We start from the raw sequence: 18,588 nt of genomic DNA on the forward strand, positions 1-18,588 counted from the left end.
AATAAGGTGTATAAGTTTTGATATTTCTTTAACAAACGGTTAGCGCTAACCAGTCTTCGAGCAACCGGTCCCTGCTCGAACTGAAAAATGAGGGGAATCGATGCTTTGAGTTACTGCCTTCTCTAATAATCAATTTATTTATTTCTCTTATATACCCTTCTGTATTATGAGCACTTCCAGACGTATTTCTTTAAACTGCTAAATGTTTTGCGAAGCGTCTTGCTATGCCGGTGTCTTTTGTTGGCTTTAAAGAGAGATCAAGAGACAGAATTTAATGGGAAATTGCATGACATTTTACCAGCCTGGGTCGGTATGTATTGGAAAAAACAATGCCCTTTATCTTGAGTACACACTCAAGACCTCGGGTGCAGTTTTCCCAAAGATAGGACTCCCGACAGGTGATTAAGAAAAATTCCTTGCCAGTCTCGAAAAATGAATGAACCAAGCGCCACTCTCTAATTACGCTGTGATTCTAGTAAGAAAAAGAATAATGAAGAATTTAAATGCGAAACGAATTTCTATTTCCCCCATGTATCATGCAACTTCATTATACATGGGAAAGTATCAAAGTTTAAAAACAAGAAAAGGCACTGATAGTCCATATATTTTTTAAAAAACAGTTTCTTTTTCGCTTTTTTTCCAGTTTTATATATTATAGATCTAGATGGTTTGAAACCAATCTCTAGAGACACACTCAGATAACAATGCATATGCTGCAATATATATATATATATCTTTAATTGCCGGTGGACGAACAAAAGCAGCTTAGCTAATGAGAGATCTTTTGTTTTCGTCCACCAAAAGTGGTGCCCGGCACGGTGTCTGACATTTGCAGACTGCAGAATGGCTACAAATAGCGCTGATAAACAGCATTTAAGTCTAAGAACCCATTTTAAAACGGTTAGCTTTCAATACGCTTTAAAATGGGTTCTTAGACTTAAATACTGTTTATCAGCGCTATTTGAAATGGGTTCTTAGACTTAAATGCTGTTTATCAGCGCTATTTGAAATGGGTGTTTAGACTAAATGCTGTTTATCAGCGCTAATTGTAGCCAGTCTGCTGTCTGCAGTCTGCAAATGTCAGACACCGGTGGCGACAAGGAGGGAAGCTTGCAAATTTTCTCGGATCACTTGATATCAAAGGACAAAATTCATGCAAACTAAAAACGGCTAGGGAACAAAAATTTCAACAAATATTATTTAAAAACTAGATATAATCAGGGATTAGAGAACTGTGTTCGAGCTGTCTTCTTTTTTTTTGTTGTTGTTGTTAAGGACATATGCATTTGTCAAGGAAAAACTTGTCATATTTTTCTATTTACACTGCCAAGGAAAACTTGCTAGTGTAAATGGGGCTTAAAATGTGCATTTCCATTCCGTACTCCACAAAACAACAACGTGAAATTAAAACCGTTCCGTACCCATCCAGTTACAGGATAGTTCGCCCGTATTGTACAATGTGAACAAGACGGAATAAGCTAATCGTGAAATACTTGCGCCAGAGTGCTAAGTTATTTGGAGGGACTTGTTCGTTGACGTTGCCGGACCTTGCTGTTGTCCTTGCTTAAGCTCACTTATTATAATATAAAGTTGCTTTCCGCAAGTAAAAAACTAAGAATTGCTCCAACAGAATTTCAACTTACCGTGAGAACATAAAGGAATACCACACCACTCGAGTTGAAATGAAATGAGTTTTTAATTACCCAATTAAGGACGGTGCCTACTAATTCAAAGGTATTTTTGCGCAGTTTACTGAATATGCGGAAAAAGCAGATCTTAACAAGTATTATTGAAATCCACAAAAAAATTGGGGGTAACCAAGCATTTTTCGAAGATAATTAATCAACAATATTTGTAAAAAGCTTTAAAATACAAAGCAATGTATGGCGTTCTTTTCCAAATTGCCGAAGCTTAATTACCTCTGGAAAATGCATGGTTACCCCCGGCCAATTTTCTTTTTGCATATGAAGAGTACTTGCTAAGTTCTGCATGCTTTCTCCGCATAGTTTTGAACCCCGCAAAAATATCCCTGTGTTAATACTCACCACCTATAGGAAATCCGAGTATCTCGAGATGTGCAGAACGTATGCGCAATAACAATAGTAGGCAGCCGCCTTAACACATTTTTTTTTTAATGCACACAGCTTCACAAACATACACAGCAACCCTTAACTCAAATATCATTATGTGGCAATGGTAATTACTGCTTATTTACTTTGTTTGTTTGTCAAAGGTGTTTTTGGTGATTAACTCTAGAAGTCCACTTAACTTCTCAAAACAGTTTACAGCCACTCCACTTATATATTCCAATCACATTCCTATCACATCTTATCGTATTTTGTTTGTTGCAGTTTGGCATTGCAGAAATTTTTGATGATTTAATTATTAAATATACTAAGCTTCTCAAACCATCGTACATGCAATTTAATCACTGAATTAATACATTCAGTTGAACGGAGCGGAAAATGTTTGATCCGAAGAAATTTTCTAACTTTTCCAACTTTTCCGTAACTTCCTCTATCATATTTTTCTCCCTGGAATTTCCCAGCTTTCCGAGAAAAACTATGACAACAACTGAAAAACAAGAAAGATTTAGCAAAACCATAATCCACAAAATTAGTCAGTATACTCTATCTTGATTCTGCTCTTTGCATTATCGTCAGATCCTACTGAACCAGATGCAGCCATCAGAGCCCTCAGATGGCATTTCTCTGGCAGTGCATCTGTTAAAGTTTTGTCTTTCAAAAGAACGTTTCTTCGGAATAATATCCTCAGAAAGCAGATTTGTGTCTTTTGGTCGTAAAAAGGTAATGTGAAAAACAAAAATAACAAATTACAAAAGAAAAAATGGCCCAAAAAAAAATTTTCCTGGTCATTCGTTTGATAACTTCTCCAAGCATTTAATTTTTTTTCTCTCTTTTTTGTCCTCGCTCGGGCAATGTTAAAAAATCTGTCCTTGACAGAAAAGAAAGGGAAAAAAAATGATAGTTGAGAATTTTACAGGGGTGTACCTTCCTTGAATTCAATCACAAAATATGCAGCCAATACTGGTTCACACAAGTCTCTGAACTTAATTCAGCAATACTCTCTCCTTTTTCGAAAGGAGACCCGAAAAAGGTAAGCTCAATCATTGAAAAATATAATAATATGGTAATGGTTATAGAAAACATGGAATTTGTCGTTTATTCCCAAGACGTTCGTGTCACTAACGATTTATGCCCAAATCAGTTCACGAGATGATGGCGAGATGCACTTGCAAGTCAAGAGAAGACTGAAGTTAAGTTTTCGATATTGTAGTCATTATTTGAAAGTCCTTGTGTATTAGGCTCTCAACCTAAACTCTAGACACAAATTACGAATTGCTTTACAGAAATCCTATAGGAAGATCATAACCGCTTCTTCTTTTGTTTTGGTGACTGAACAACCCAGTCGAACAATCACTCCTCCTTCAAAATACCAAAAAGTTTTCAGTAGTCGCTTAATTTATGATGGATCTTCAACTCTATTTTCTATTCAAATTTATGGCTCTGTGTTGCTTTTAAATTCTTACCTTTTAGTTTCATAAGGTGAAAAGGTAGGGGTGACGGATGCTAAAATAACCTCGTTAGTAACGGCATCAAAACCAAGAAAAAAACGTTCTCAGTATTGGGACAACGTCAGTCCAATGTTGGAGAATCGATATCGCGTATACATGTATCCTACAAATATCGCATAAAGGAAAGGGAAATAACTACACCAATAAAAGCTTACATGTTTTCTTTTCAGCCAATTTATCTACCAATATACCATCGTAAACCTAAAAGCAAAAATAACGTTTGCATTAACCAGGAGCAGATTTTAACTCTTAATTTCTCGAAATATCGTTCACCAAAGTGTTTGTGAACTAACCCAGTGCATGGAAGACGTTCGCTCTTAATTTTATTCTCTAACTTATGCCTTAGATCTTCCAATTTTTTTCCTCTATTTTTTTTTCAAACACTATGCCCCTCAATATCTTTCATAAGCCTCTTTACCTCAAATTTGTGACAATATAATTGACATTTGGCGGATAATTCAACGTATTGCATACCAAACCAATGCAATGACAACAGTAGCCTAGCACCGTGAAGTGTTTTGCAAAGTTGTTTGTAAAGCACAATACTAGCACAAAAAAGACCGCATTCAAATAAAATGGGATCGAGAAAACTAGTTGGTTAACCAGTATTTTAGTTGCTTGAATAGCCTGTTCTAGAGTGATCGCTAAAGGACATTGTATCTGACGTTTGACAATTTTTTATAAACCGCGAGGAAAAATATATTGAAGTTTTACGGCCGGATCATTTATGTTTGAGCACTACACAAGAATGCAATAAAAATAGAATTACCTTACGAGACAAAATATCATCTCCAAATGTAAATCTTGCGTCAAGCAGGGAAATTAATCTGAACTTCGCAATATTATATAAAGAAATCAAAATCACTCTTAACTTCATCAGTATACATTGATATATCATGATGGCGTTTATTCCACGTCTTCGTCTCAGCATATTTTTCCTTTGTATAGGTGAGTCTGTCTTAGAGTTTAGAAGCAACGAAAAGTTGTTAAAATGGACCCTATTCAGAGTATCAGTTAATCAAATTATGAACGACAACATTTTCGGGGATGTTAAGCAAGTTTTCTTTCCTAATACGCACACAAGAAACCTTCGCAGCTTTCTCAGAGTGATTAGTTTAACTTTTAAGGGAAGTTTTGAACACAAAATACCATGGTTTTCTTTGAATCAGAAGTCGCCAAAACTGCCAGTTCCATCAGCTTTAGGAGATGTTTTCAAATTAAGGAAAAAACTCAGAGAAATGAGCTGGCCCACAATTTCAAGCAGCTTTGGGGGCGAACTTGTTCTTCACAACTTCAGTTTTTTTTTGCTACAAGATGCGCCTATTGCAACTGTGTCTGTCTTGAAACAACGTATCACTGAGTTAATTATTTATTGCTTTCGTGGTTTCCAAATTAGTTTCGGTTTGTGCTTTCCTTCCTAAAAGGCAGCATGAATGAAACAATATTAATCCTAATAAAATCAGGTTTTTTCCTAGGAAGAGAAAAACGAATAGCAGGGTCGTAACGAGGTATTATGGAATCAGGGATCATGCAAAGGCCTGAAAAGGGCCGGTTTCAGGGATCACAACCCACAACGCGTGGGTTCGGGATCAGCAGTATTTTTCATGGAATTATGGATCAGGGATCAAATTTTTTCGGGTTCAGGGATCAAAATTCTCATCATTTTTGGGATCAGATATCAAAATTTTGGGTAAAAGTATGGGATCAGTTACGAAAAAATATACCTCGTTACGACCCCGAAATAGAGTATTATATTATCACGAAAACGTGCTTGAATACTAAGAAATGGTTCGGAAGAATCACACAAATTCTAACAATTTCTCATCTTAAGATTTTCGGGCCAATATTATTATTGTTATTGGTTTCTGAATAAGGTGTTTTGGACAAAAATTTGGGAAAGGAATACTTGTTTAGGTCGTCTAGATCTTTCTGAAGACAACTGAGATTTAGTACTTAGACTGTCAACACGTGGTTCATTGCCAAAAAAACAAAGAATATTTGCAGCTGTATCGTTTCACCTTTTTAAAGTACGCGTCATGAAGGCACAGATTCAGAAAATTGAAAAAAATAAGATCATTTGTATGATAACCTCTAAACTACGACGTAAAATAAGTTTGAAAGAATCCAATTTGCGATGAACGTAGGAAAATATAACTTGAAGAAACTGTTCATGTATCAACCGCAATGCCGCGACAATCCCGCTGGCAGCTCCTCCACTTATGAATGTCCTAAAAGCAGAATTAATTTTTACTTTATTAAACACACATATTTAACTATAAAAAACTGCGATCAAACATATCACATTTAAAACAATAAACAACACATTGCTGATTCACAACTGATGGCCCTATAAGGGCTAATGTCTTCATGTGTCATCTTGAAGAAAAGCTCACACACGATCGCTTGATGCCTGATCTGTACAACAGGTACTGTGCTGATGATACCTTGGCCAGGATGCTGCTGCGGTGTTCCTAACTACTCTGTATGGCCTACATCCCAGTTTAACTTTTACGATGGAGGTTCCTGTGGAAAATAAGATCCCTTTTATTGGCATTGACATCGTCAAGAATTGAACTAAACTTGAAACTCAAGTGTACAGAAAACCAACAAGTACTGGGTTGCTTTTACACTTTCACAGTCACACCCATAAACGCTACAAAGTCTCTTTGTTAAAGACAATGTTACATCTTGCCTATGCCCTATCTTATACAGCTATGGCTTTTAATACAGAATGTGGCAAATTGCGTTTAGTATTCAGTCGCCTTGACTATCCTGTTGGCCCAATTAATTCTACTATACAACTTTGTTCGAAAACAGGGCGGTAAGAAACACCAACACACTGTTCGTAAGTCTTCCACTCAAAGATCAAGTGGCTGCCAATGCGGTCCGGAAACAATTACGCGATCTTAGTCATAAGATTGGTTCTAGTACTAACTCTGGTACAACCGGTTTTCGTGAGCAAAAAATTGGGGAAAGAGCTTAATTCAAACCCAAAGAAAGCAAGAAAGCAAGTCATCAGTTGTGAATCAGCAATGCCGGTGCACGTGTTGTTTATTTTAAATTTGGTATGTGTGATGCAGATTATGTTGGGTATACAGCCCGACACCCCTTTACCAACGCATTACTGAACAAAAAAATTCGGCAATTGGCCGACATTTTTTGGAAGCTCACGGTAGGGAAAATCTTTTGAAGAAAAGCAATTTAAGAAAGTGCCAGGGCAAATTTGATTGCTTAGTGTACGAAATGCTCTTTATTAAGAGTCTCAAGCCTAATTTCAATATCCAGACGAACTCCATATATATGTGCCAAACTTTGTTTAATTTTTATTGTTCCTTTCTTTTACTATACAGGCTCCTTATCAGCTATTGTTCTTTTAGTATTTTGACTTTAAAATGACGTTTAGCTAACGTCGAAACGTATTTAACGTCGTCGTTTTTAACAAAGTTTTTTGTTGTTTTACCATGTTTAGATATGTTTTATCGCAGTTTTTTTATAATTAAATGTTTTTCAAAATCACTTCTTCTTCGTAAACACACTCATCTACAGAAATTAACTCAAGCTCTCAAATATTCCTCGTCTTTCTTCTTTACTGATGTTGTGCATGCATAATAAAATGTTTTGAAAGGCCTCTATTCGTCTGCGGTCTCGTGGCTCGAGCTCACGTGACTGATTTCTCTTAAGCTCTATAAATCGACATCCAATCAAAATGTCTTTCGTCATCTGATTTATCGAGTATGACCCAAGTTTCATTTTGCCAACCCTCAATGGAGGTCTGCCACTTTTTTCGACTCAATATATATCATTTACGGGGTCCACAATGTTATGGGTCTTAATTGTGTAAACGCGACCCAAAGAGTTCTTGTGGCTCAATGGATACAGCATAGACCGAATGCATAAATGGCGACCAAAAATGTATTCTTTTGTTTATGTGCTAATTAGACCCATTAACCTCGCTCTTAAGCAATTTCTTTTGTGTTTTGTCCATGCAAACGAGGCTAGTGAGTCTAATTTGCACATAAACAAAAGAATACTTTTTTGGTCGCCATTTATGTATTCGGTCTATTCTACCGATCGATGTCATAAAACTTAGGGTGCGTTCGATTGACCCTATTCTGGAATAACAGTATGTGGAGTGATGATTTAAAACGGTATGTCTGACATTGTGAAGCAACAAGGATAAGAAAGATATGTTTAAAATAGCATTTAAGCAGGTGTTTGGCAATTTTAATGTGAATGTCCGGAAAAACGAAGGATTTCTATGTATTCCTATTCCGGAATACGTTCAATCGAACGCACCCTAAGTTTAACACGTCACCTAGTAATAACGAATCGTAAAAAAGTGTATTTACATAGTATATTTACATAGTAAATAGGTGCTTGACATTTAAACATTTAACTGAAGTTCTGTGTTGTCTTCCAGAAAGTGCCCTTACATCTCACTGATGAATGCCATCAGTACACTGTGACATACTTCACTTTCTGCCTTTGATTAATTAATAACTTTGCTTATTCCCTAGCATTGCTCTTGACCGTCGACTGCCGCCCTGACGAGCTCAACAACAAAGTAGACGACGATGAAACGATTACCGACGATGACGTCTCCGCTAGAGTACAACGCACATCCGGTAAGATCATGATCGTTCGAGACAACGACTATGATGATGATGATGACGATGACGACGACGATAATGACGACGACAATGACGACGACGACGACGACGACGACGATGATGACGATTTTGACGACGACAACGAAGACATGCTGTCGTTTGAGCTGGATAGCCTAGAAGAGAAGGACGCAGATGGGAATGACGTAGGGAGTCTGCAAGGGCATTCGGTGGAGTCATTTGATGAGCAGAAGTTTGAAATATCTCCAGTGCAACGCAACGGTGATCTCAATGGTGTCTCAGCCATCACTGTCAACTTGTCTACTACACTTGAGGATAATGACGCAAAAGTGGACATCATGTTGTACCTGTTTCGTGAAGACGGAACCATTGATTTTGGTAATGAGACCTTTGATGTGCAAGCTGGAACGGTTAAGTTCAACATTAAGGTACGCACAAACTCATTTAAAAGCGGCAACAACAATCACCCATTCAAAACGGTATGTCTGGCGTTTTGAAGCAACAAGGATAATAAAGATATGTTTGAAATAGCATTTTAGCAGGTGTTTGACAATTTTAATGTGAATCTCCGTAAAAACGAAGGATTTCTAACTTCTACTCCATGTAATCCTATTCCGGAATACGGTCAATCGAACGCACCCTTAATCTTCTGTAACAATTTGCGAAAATACAAATGTTACTTAAATTACTATAACCATCCTTTTTAAACGTCTTAAAAGTCATGTGAAGTGACCATACACGTCTCCCGCTGATATACACCCCTTGTTGAACAAGTTCCCGAACCGTTATGTAAGTTACGGATGGAATTTTTTTCAGTTCAATTTATTTATTTATTTATGGTACGAGAGTTAAGAACGAGGGCCGTAAATAAACTTGAAAAATGAAGGATCCGTAACTTACGACGAAAGTAACTTACGTAACTATCTCTCTGATTGTTTTTTATCGTTGACCAATTTTGTCTTTTTTTAAATCATAGATTAGTAATTGGCGTTTCTGTGACGGCTCACCTTCTGACTGCAGCGAGGGTAAGGCAGGTGAATACCTTGATTTAAGCCTGAAAATCAAAAGTAAAGATTCTCCAAAGGAAGTAGACGACGAGGACCGAAAAAAGAACAATAAACCCGCCGTGTGTAAGGAAAAACCAGATACCGACGATGATCCAGATGACAGCAGCGACAGTGATGATGACGACGATGATGATGACTGTCCCATTATTTATGACATGGGTGGAGACTCAGAGATGCTGCTCAACAAGGGGGTAAGCCGTTCCGCACGTTCCCAAGGCTTTTATATCCGCCGAGAGGTAGACCCGCGCGACTCACGGTGGAGAAAAGCCAGTTACAACGAGGTTGGACTTTGCAGGGCCAAGTAAAAAGAAAAAACTGCAGGCCTATGCGAACGCCAAATAGCGAGAGACATTTAAAAGCTTTATTTACAAGCATACAGTCCAATGGTTGAACCAGGGCTACACCAAACAAGTACAGCTAAACAAAATGGTCATCAGAACTAGATATCTCGCGGGAACTAAATAGTGAACTGGGAAAACGGCGATGAAGGCAGCGGGAACGCCACAAAGCAACATACTATTATTTCTCGTAGTTATAACTTAAGAATGGCCATCTGATCATAATGCGCACTATAAATGAATAAATTATTATTATTATTATTATTATTATTATTGTTATTATTATTATTGTTATTATTATTATTAATATTATTATTATTATTATAAATTATTATTGTTATTACTTAGTGAGCCAAGATACTGCCTTTTCTTACTCTACACTTTTTTTTTACTTGGTGCGTTCCTTTGCTGTCCACCGTTTAACAGCAATGTGAAACTGAATGAAACTTGATGTCCAGTAGAGGACGTTAGAAAGTCTAGGACGCGTCTTTTCCAATTGTCCATACCAGTTATAGTTATTACCTAGCAATTGTCAAGGATTAGTGAGGTGCCCTCGATTCCTTTTTTGTCGTCGATGAGGCATTTGAAAATGGAGGATCACTTTTGCACCCTTTTCTTGTATTTGATATGGGATGTCAGTACATTGAAAGTGTACAGCACGGGGTATCATGGGATGGTCACCCCTTCTGGTATTAACCCCATCCAGCAGGATATATCTACGGTGGACAAACGAGAATCACTGTTGCCCCTTGGGCAAGCCATTGACTATCACATTAGATCGAGGCCCAGGATACCAGCCATCCAGTCCAAGATGGCGTCTAAACGTTGAGATTGTACGGCATTTCGATTGATACCCGAGGGACATTACGTGGTAGATAGATTAAGAGTTCTTCTCTTTTATTTCTAGGTGATGAATGATGACACATACATTGCGATGCCAGCGCAATTTCCCAAATTCGAAATCGAAGATGGAGAAAAGAAATTTAAGTTTCGCATTCCCAAGTTTGAGGACAATGTGGTGATCGACCCGAGTGTGACACCTGGAAGAGTGCCGAAAAATTCGTCGACTTCGCTTGCCAGTTGGCAGTATATTCACATCTTTTTCCTTTTGTTACTTCAAATTTTTGTTCTATTTACCAGCAATTGAAGGCAACTGAATGATTTTTTTCAACTGCAAATTCAAAAAAGCCGCCCGTGACTTAAAAAAAGAGGCACAGTTCCGTCAATAGTTCATTTAGTTGAGAACCAAAAGAAACAGTATGCTAGTCACGTGATTTCATCCATATAAATCCTAAAACAAGATGTGTAATTTGGATACGAAAAACTATTATTTACACCGTCCTTACACATTGCAGAATCAATGGAATCATCAACATTTCAACACATTCGTTTCATATGTCAGACAGGAGCCAGGAGACTACAACTCCAATTCCAGGTCTATGTAAATCAGGCTATTATTTAGACGAATTCTTGAATAAAATTTGGCAGGCACGAGTGACCTTTCTCAATCCCATGGGTATTAATTTCTCACGCAAGACTTGTGATTAGCTGGAAAGGTCTGGTTTCGCGGGAAAATCATTCTAAAAATAACTCGCTGTGTAGCTACGCCGTTTCACAAACACAATGAAGTTGTACGCTCCTGTCATGGGCTTCTGTGTCAGATCAATAAAATATATTAGCGTCCAAACTGTGTGGGCTTTTCAATGGCTTAGTCATAATTAATCATTGTATTTACTGGTGTGGTTACACATACCTTGGGTTTGGGGCCTCCCGGATGGTAAATGGCTAGGGTTTTGTTCAGTTCAGGTTTCATGTTACCCTTGGGGATGCGGTTACACAGTAAAAGACTCCCCTTAGGGTAAAATCATAGGGTATAATTAATATAATTAGGGATCTTTGTGTATTAGGTACGTTCTGCTTTATGAATAGCCAAGCCACGTCAGGGACCAGATAAACCGTACTTTTCAGTTCAGGAACTGTCGTGGGAAGATCTTTTGTTCTTTTTTATGTATCCATGGAAAATGACCCTATGGCAGTTTCGGTCTAGGGAAAGCGGTTACACACAAAGACGTCCTTGCCCGTGGGCAGACGCTATTTGCTCATGGATAAAAGGGCTAGTGCGACCACAACTAATCAGTTTCGAGGTGTGATGAATGTTAAACGGGGCAATTCCAGAGAGGGTTGATACAATACATACTTAATTGACCACCCCTCATAGGGGCTTTTCAGGGCCAATGAAACACTATTAATTAACGAAACGACGGAACAGAACAAAGAGCATATACTGTTAAGAATCCCAACTGGCCGGAGGCAAACCAGTTACAAGTGCAGCTGAGACGTTGAACCAGGGTCTGCCGGGAACAAATTCAACCCGGGATAACTATAGTGGCGCCTGTAAGAATATGGCCATGAAAGACACAGTGATAGCAAAGAGATACACCCAAATGCAGATATGATTCAACACCAAAGCCGCTTTCCTCCACTCTTCTTGCCTCGATTCCAGTATCATCTGATATCGAACGTTATCAGCAAGGATTTTACTGGAGCTCTTCTTGTCACTGGCTACGTGACCATTGCTCTTCTCGTTGACAGAGAGGTTACCTCCTGGTACGTCCTTCGCAGAAAGGATGGGTTTGTCGATCGCTGTAAATTCAGAATAAAAGGGTTTAGTGTACAAGATACAAGTGAATAGTGCTTTTCGAGAGTTTTGATTGGTACAAGACCTATCCACCTCAGAGCAGCGGAAGACAAACACAATGGATTTCGTTCCTACTTGTACGGCATGTATAAAACAATTATTCCCCTCTGTGACGATTTGAGTGGTACATGGGTGATATTTACCTCTACTTTACTCAATTTATTGTCAATGATGTTGTCGTTCAGTGATTTGGTTCTCAATGATGCATACGTGTTTGCCTTGCACCACATGGCAGGTATTTTAAAATGTTTTTAGAGAACTGACGCCTAGCGTGGCAAACGACAAACGAAGGACGGAAACTTGTTACTTCTTTCTGTGCGTGTTACTTCTTTTTGTGAGCAATTTCAGGTAATGACCGGTACCCTAATTAAGAAGTCCGTGAATCAAGTACGTCCCCTACCAGTAAAGCCCTTGTTTGGGCCCATTTCTATTAACAGGGCTAACGCTCCCATGGTTCACATGGGTCTATGGTTCATATGGGTCTATTCTCGATTTTATGCCACAAACTGCTTTGCAATGCATAATTTATTGGAAAACAGGAGTGCAAAGCAGTTTGTGACGTAATATCGAGAATAGACCCATGCCTTTCACATTACGGTCGTGGCTCCAAATTACTGCTAATTTTGATAACGTTTGCTGAGGGGGGAAAACCGGAGGACCCGGAGAAAAACTCTCGGGGGCAGAGTAGATAACCAACGAAAACTCAACCCACTTGGCGACGATGATGAGTCACCAAAAAGCAATGGGCTTTATTCGCGCGGTGGCCATATTGGCCATAGACAATAGATTTCGTACCCTGAGCCTCGAGTTTCTTTGTCGTCATCCTCAAACAACGACGTGAAATAATTCGGGACCTTAAAGCCTCATTTGCACTAGCAAGTTTTCCTTGGCAAGTTTTCCTTGGCAGTGTGAATGGAAAAATATGACAAGTGTTTCTTTGTCAAGGTTCCTTGTTCAAAAACTAGCATGCTAGTTTTTGTACAAGGACGCTTGTCAAGGAAAAACTTGTCAAGGATGATATTTGCTAGTGTAAATTACTTGTCAAGTGCACTTTTCAAGGAAAACTCATCGCATTTTTCATTTACACTACCAAGGAAAACTCGTCAAGGAAAAATTGTCAAGGAAAACATGCTAGTGTGTACAGTCGGCAAGTTTTCCTTGACAAGTGGACTTGTCAAGGAAAACTCGCTAGTGTAAATGAGGCTTAAGCAAAAGCTCTGCAATTAAGTTGTAGACTGGAAATAGTCGTCGATAACAACTTGTCTCGCGATTGTCTGTGGAGGCCCTAACAGCAGGCGAGCAAGAATTGATGCCATAAAGAACTAAACGAATAAGGTACAATTGGACAAAGTATTAAAAGTTTAGTCAGAAAAAGCAACTGAGGACTTACGTTTTCGTGCTAGCGGGTTATTCTCTGCTTGAGGGATGTCGCCTGGTTTCCTGTCGTTTTCATGATGGACTCCGTTAACATCTGCGTTGTTTCCAAAATTAAAGCGAAATAGTTTTGCTCCATAACCGAGTAAAAAGACCTGTTGATAAAAAAGTGATATCTTTGAAGCAAAGGAATTTCTTTTTCATATATTCATTAGTTTTTGTGGGTGAGCTCTATTTGCTGAAGCGTCGGAGATATTCAAGAGATCGATGATTTTGGCCACTTGCCGGAGGTGGCAGTTCGTTCATTAGTAAGGTCGATTTATACTTAAAACACTCAGAAACGTTTTTCAGTTTGATATGTAATTTTCACACTGATCTCTTCACTGATTCCAAAATCAATAGTTCTCCAGCCCCCCAGCATTCGATAAAGACATTTCAACTTTGTAGCAGTTGTCCGACTGTAACAAGGCTAGTCAGTACCTTGATATCTTTGAGACGCCCTTGAATTCAAAAAAGAGAACAATATGATCTTAAAAGTTTGTTTGTCCTTTTTGCATTTCTCTCTCCTGATAGTTTACTTAAACTATCCGAACACCGAATGACACCAAGGGAATTAGATAAATGACGCAGGAATCATTGCTGATTAGCGGAAGAATCTAAAAAGGGTTGTCTCTTCATGGTATAAAGCTGGGGGCGAGTTTTCTCCTATTGATAAGACGGTCCACTTTATTGGAACCTTACCTTAACCCACTTGGGAACCTCTCCTTCTGTAGGATTCATATGGTGAAATCGCAGGACCCAGCAAGTCATGAAGAATGCACACGACACTTCAATCATTGTTACAGTGTAGTACATTCCCACCAAAGGAACAGCATCTGATGTGGCCGGCATGTTTTCGGCCACCAGAATGAAGAAGAAGCTCAGAGAAACAAGAATAGCCATGCCTGGAGACATATTAAAAACAGAATAAAATTGGTGAGTATAAACGTGTCCATGTCGTTTATTTGTGTTCCTGCTGTTGTTAAAACGAACCTCCTCTCCTAACAAAAGAATTACAATGTTTACAATCGAATTTGGGCGAAATGTTTTTCCAAAAATTGAAACAACAATAAGACCCTTCGTCCTCAAGCCGTAGCCGGCTATGGGTCTAATTGTTAATTAACGTTACATAGTGTTCCTCGAATGCTGCTCCTCAAGTAAAGATAAGCTACTGCATTTATCCTCACCTAAAAATTTCTCCAATCGTTTTCTTTTTTTCCTTTTTTTAGTCCATTTACTCAGATATAGTACAGGTCCGTCCAGCCAACCTCGTTTACAGGGCTTCTTTTGCAGAGAATAGTGTGGGTGGGTCCTATTGGCGGAGAAATGCCCTGGGGACAAGGCTGCTCGCTCAGCCAAGATATATTTAGGGCCTTCGAACGTTTTTAAATTTTTTTTACCATGGTTGTTAGAAGGAACTTGAATATATCACAGTGCCCACGAAGACGCTACAAAATGAACTGTACATTCATACTGCTTATTTATCTTACCCACTGTCATTCTTTCATTACAATCGGGAGGTAACACGAACACCAGCAATGTCAGGATTGCTATCATTGCACAGGGAATAATCAGGTACATGGCGTAATACAGGACTTTTCGCTTAATCTGCACGTTGTACGTAACGTCGTGATAGGGTTGCTCACAGCAAGCGTATTTGACAGAGTGAAACTCGCCCGGGACCCCAATCAGCTCCCATTCAACACTAGGTGAATATTCACTTAAGTCTGCAGAGTGTCTCTGTAGAAGAAAAAACAGGGTGAGCGCGCGGGCCAAGGATGATCAAAATGACACTAAAATGAGAGAAATATTAACGTCACTTAATGTAGTGACAACAAGACAAGATGAGTTTCCGTATAAGTCGCTAAGTTTTTGTTTGTGATGTTTCCTCTCGAAGTATAAACTGACCCAGAGTCACCTTGGGTTCTTGGTGTCCGCTCCCAACCAATTTCTCAGGGGAGCTCAATAACGCGGTGCTTTTCTGAAAAAATTCGCATACCTCCAGTGTAAGTGCAATACCCTTTGCATCATAAGTCCAGGACCCGAATTTGAGCTTACAGCTTTGTTGGTCAAAAGGATAGTGATTCACGTGTATTTTGCAACTGCTTTCGATGATTGTAGGTGCGTTAATGGCGACCAAACCATCATGGTTGATAACGGCCTTTGTCCGCGTCATTCCGCTACCAAAACCGGTTCCAGCACTGTAAAAAAACGTAGTTAAAATTAAAACATTCAAGATAGTGGTTACGAGTGATGAAGCCTTACAGAGGCCAAATTAACGTATCAATGGGTCCTTTGGTTTCATATCTACAGAACGAAAATGGATGGGCAGATTATAATTCCACTTTACTCTTGTTAGGGTTACACTATCTTGGGCTTTAAAAAGAACAAGCGTTAGATAATTTTAGAAAAAATGTTGTAAAATGATTTACTTGTGGTACAGCACAATATCTGGTAACCAGATTGATTTGGGGTGGACGCTAATGAATCTCACTCCTCCATAGTCTGAAGGATTCCATGCCATAAGGGGATCCTGCCAATACTAAAACAATAAATAAATAAGATACATAGATTTAGCCAAGCCTGAAAGCGGACCTCCCGGGTTATTATTCTTACAATAAGTTAACCTGGCTTGAGCCTACGGTCCAATCGAAACCCAGTAACTGGTCAGCGGTCAACTTAAAAAAAAAAACAGCTGACCTCGATGAGCTTTAAACTTAAGCCCGCGATATGGTCACGTGATACTGGTCAGCGACTACCTTGTTTTGACAGGTGTCAATTGACCATAACATGGATGTCCAATATCAAATTACGCTGTAAACTGGCTGGAGTATGGCAGCCTCGATGAGCTCTGAACTTGAGCCCAAGATATGGTCACGTGATACTGGTCACATTGGCACACACGGAGAGGTGAACGTACGCACGGTCGTACGGTCACCAAAACCAAATTTCCTCGCACAGATAGGATACCATATTTTATGGTACTGGCAATTATGATGGACGACTATTTTAAGGAAGACACCTGATTGGATAGTTGTAATTCGTGACCAATAGAGCATGCAGCATGGGGATGTGTTTTCTCTCCTCGTTTTCTCTTGTTTAGTGACAAATTATAACAAATGGATGACGTACAGCTTGTCAAAATGAACGAAGTGAACGAACTGGCTGACTGACTGACTGAGTTAACTCACCTCTCTTATTTCCGCCCTGGTAATAAGTAGCTGGTTTTTGTCATCCTGTAAATAAAAGAGAGTTGTAAGCAAATTGTCGAATAGTTCCTAAGGTGTGCGGCGAGAACTTTGATTTATTTATTAACCTTTTTAGTTCGTCGAAATTTAAGCACGCACAAAGGGTTAGGGTTAGGGCTAGGGAACGTTTGGGGTTTCTCTGCCATAGTTTCTCACCAGATCAACAATTTCTCTGACGACCAGCCCGAATGTGACATTCACCGCTTCTTCGCTGTTGCGGACTGGTCTGACTCGCTTGTTGTACCTTGCAGCATCGAACAAGTCTTCCAGCAAATGATGTTCTCCTTTACTAGGAAAATTTGCTGAGTAAGTTTCTGTGGAATAAAATTAATGATAAAAGAAGATTTCAATCGGAGCAATTTGTTGCAAGGAGTATTAGATCGTATTTTGTTCCCCTCATGCAAGGAAAACCTGATCCCGGAGAATTTTTGTGGGTAGAATCTGTAATCCTGGTCTTTTGGAATCCCGAATCCAGTCGTGGGAGTATGAAATCCCAATCTATCCCAATCGGAATCTACTAATTGAAATCTGGAGTTGAGTACATAGAATTGGGAATCCACATTGCGGAATCTAGATTCCAAGACTTTCATGGATAACCTTATAGCTGGGGCTTGACTATATCGATGAGGACAATAATGATCATAATTATGCTAATGACAATGATGATTTTCATAATTATAATGAAGTTGATTCGGGCTATTATCATGATTACGGTGATAATTATGATGACTAACTTGACGTAGACGAAGTTGACGCTTGATAATGAACACAAAATTGAAAAGTTTACATTTTACATCCTTGGAACGCTGTAGATAGGATTATTTTATTCACGGTGATCAAGTCACATGAAAATGTGGAAAAGGATTGATTTAAAAACTATTTTTTGTTGTAGTTGAGCCCAATCACCTGAATAACCTGGTGTATCAAAGACACGCTGTGAATTGCAAATACGAGTATTGTTGCAACAAAACTAAACTTGAATCATGGTTGCAGCTTGTCACTGCATTCCGTCTATTCCCGAAAATTGGCAAGTCGGCGAATTGGTTCAGTTGGCGAGTAGGCGAACAGTGTGCTCATACAAATGGAGATTCTTCATTACTGTGAAGACATAATAATTATTCCGATTTTTAATTCCAGCTGATTTTCTATTTAACTCTATCTTACCTTTTATGACGAAGGAAATGGCAAGTGTGATAGCAAGAATGCTTTCGATATGAGTTTCCATGACACCCAATTCTTCCACTAACAGAAAATGTCGACTAATATGCACCATTTGCTAAAGTATGAAGTTTGTAGCCTGGGCTAGTTTTGGAGTCCTGCCAAACAGGCAGGTGGTATTTGGTTATTTACCTATAGCATCATTCATTTAACTAAAAGGAAAAACTAATTTAAATAGGCTCAGTAAATGAGCGGGCCAAAGTTATTTATTTATAATCAACGGAGTGACCAAGGAAAGGGTCGAATTAATGCTACTAGCATACTTTTATGGTGACAAACCCGAAATAAAATTTATACCCTTTTGGTTACTACAAGAGCGAAGCAAGTCTCTGTAATGGACAGGCCTGGAACAAGCTATATTAATAGCAAGAAGACTGAAGCAA

At 38.8% G+C, this 18,588-nt stretch overlaps 2 protein-coding genes across 2 annotated transcripts in view; one reads left to right on the top strand and one right to left on the bottom strand.

Moving 5' to 3' along the window:
• The window catches only part of LOC137971894 (uncharacterized), a 29,593-nt gene extending 11,301 nt beyond the window's left edge, over positions 1 to 18,292 (bottom strand). The window contains exons 1-11 of the mRNA XM_068818637.1: positions 18,152 to 18,292; positions 17,144 to 17,301; positions 16,931 to 16,975; positions 16,172 to 16,281; positions 15,739 to 15,940; positions 15,230 to 15,479; positions 14,442 to 14,644; positions 13,717 to 13,855; positions 12,021 to 12,271; positions 11,382 to 11,480; positions 8,571 to 8,625 (exon numbers count right to left, since the gene is read on the bottom strand). Of these exons, the coding sequence (XP_068674738.1) occupies positions 8,571 to 8,625; positions 11,382 to 11,480; positions 12,021 to 12,271; positions 13,717 to 13,855; positions 14,442 to 14,644; positions 15,230 to 15,479; positions 15,739 to 15,940; positions 16,172 to 16,281; positions 16,931 to 16,975; positions 17,144 to 17,301; positions 18,152 to 18,260 (1,621 nt within the window). The 5' untranslated portion in view covers positions 18,261 to 18,292. The remainder of the gene's footprint in view (positions 1 to 8,570; positions 8,626 to 11,381; positions 11,481 to 12,020; positions 12,272 to 13,716; positions 13,856 to 14,441; positions 14,645 to 15,229; positions 15,480 to 15,738; positions 15,941 to 16,171; positions 16,282 to 16,930; positions 16,976 to 17,143; positions 17,302 to 18,151) is intronic.
• LOC137971951 (skeletal aspartic acid-rich protein 1-like) lies at positions 4,384 to 11,315 on the top strand. Its single transcript, XM_068818700.1, has 4 exons — positions 4,384 to 4,543; positions 8,113 to 8,651; positions 9,200 to 9,481; positions 10,536 to 11,315. The coding sequence occupies exons 1-4, from the start codon at positions 4,492 to 4,494 to the stop codon at positions 10,773 to 10,775; spliced, it is 1,113 nt and encodes a 370-aa protein (XP_068674801.1). The 5' UTR covers positions 4,384 to 4,491; the 3' UTR covers positions 10,776 to 11,315.
• Positions 18,293 to 18,588: the final 296 nt, after the last annotated feature.

Source organism: Montipora foliosa, chromosome 9 (assembly GCF_036669935.1).
Source record: "Montipora foliosa isolate CH-2021 chromosome 9, ASM3666993v2, whole genome shotgun sequence".
NCBI classification, from domain to species: domain Eukaryota; kingdom Metazoa; phylum Cnidaria; class Anthozoa; order Scleractinia; family Acroporidae; genus Montipora; species Montipora foliosa.

Coding starts and splice junctions, on each gene's coding strand:
- LOC137971951 (XM_068818700.1), top strand. CDS start 4,492: ATGATGGCGTTTATTCCACGTCTTCGTCTCAGCATATTTTTCCTTTGT. Junction 4,544..8,112: donor CATATTTTTCCTTTGTATAG/GTGAGTCTGTCT, acceptor CTTATTCCCTAG/CATTGCTCTTGACCGTCGAC. Junction 9,482..10,535: donor AGATGCTGCTCAACAAGGGG/GTAAGCCGTTCC, acceptor TTTTATTTCTAG/GTGATGAATGATGACACATA.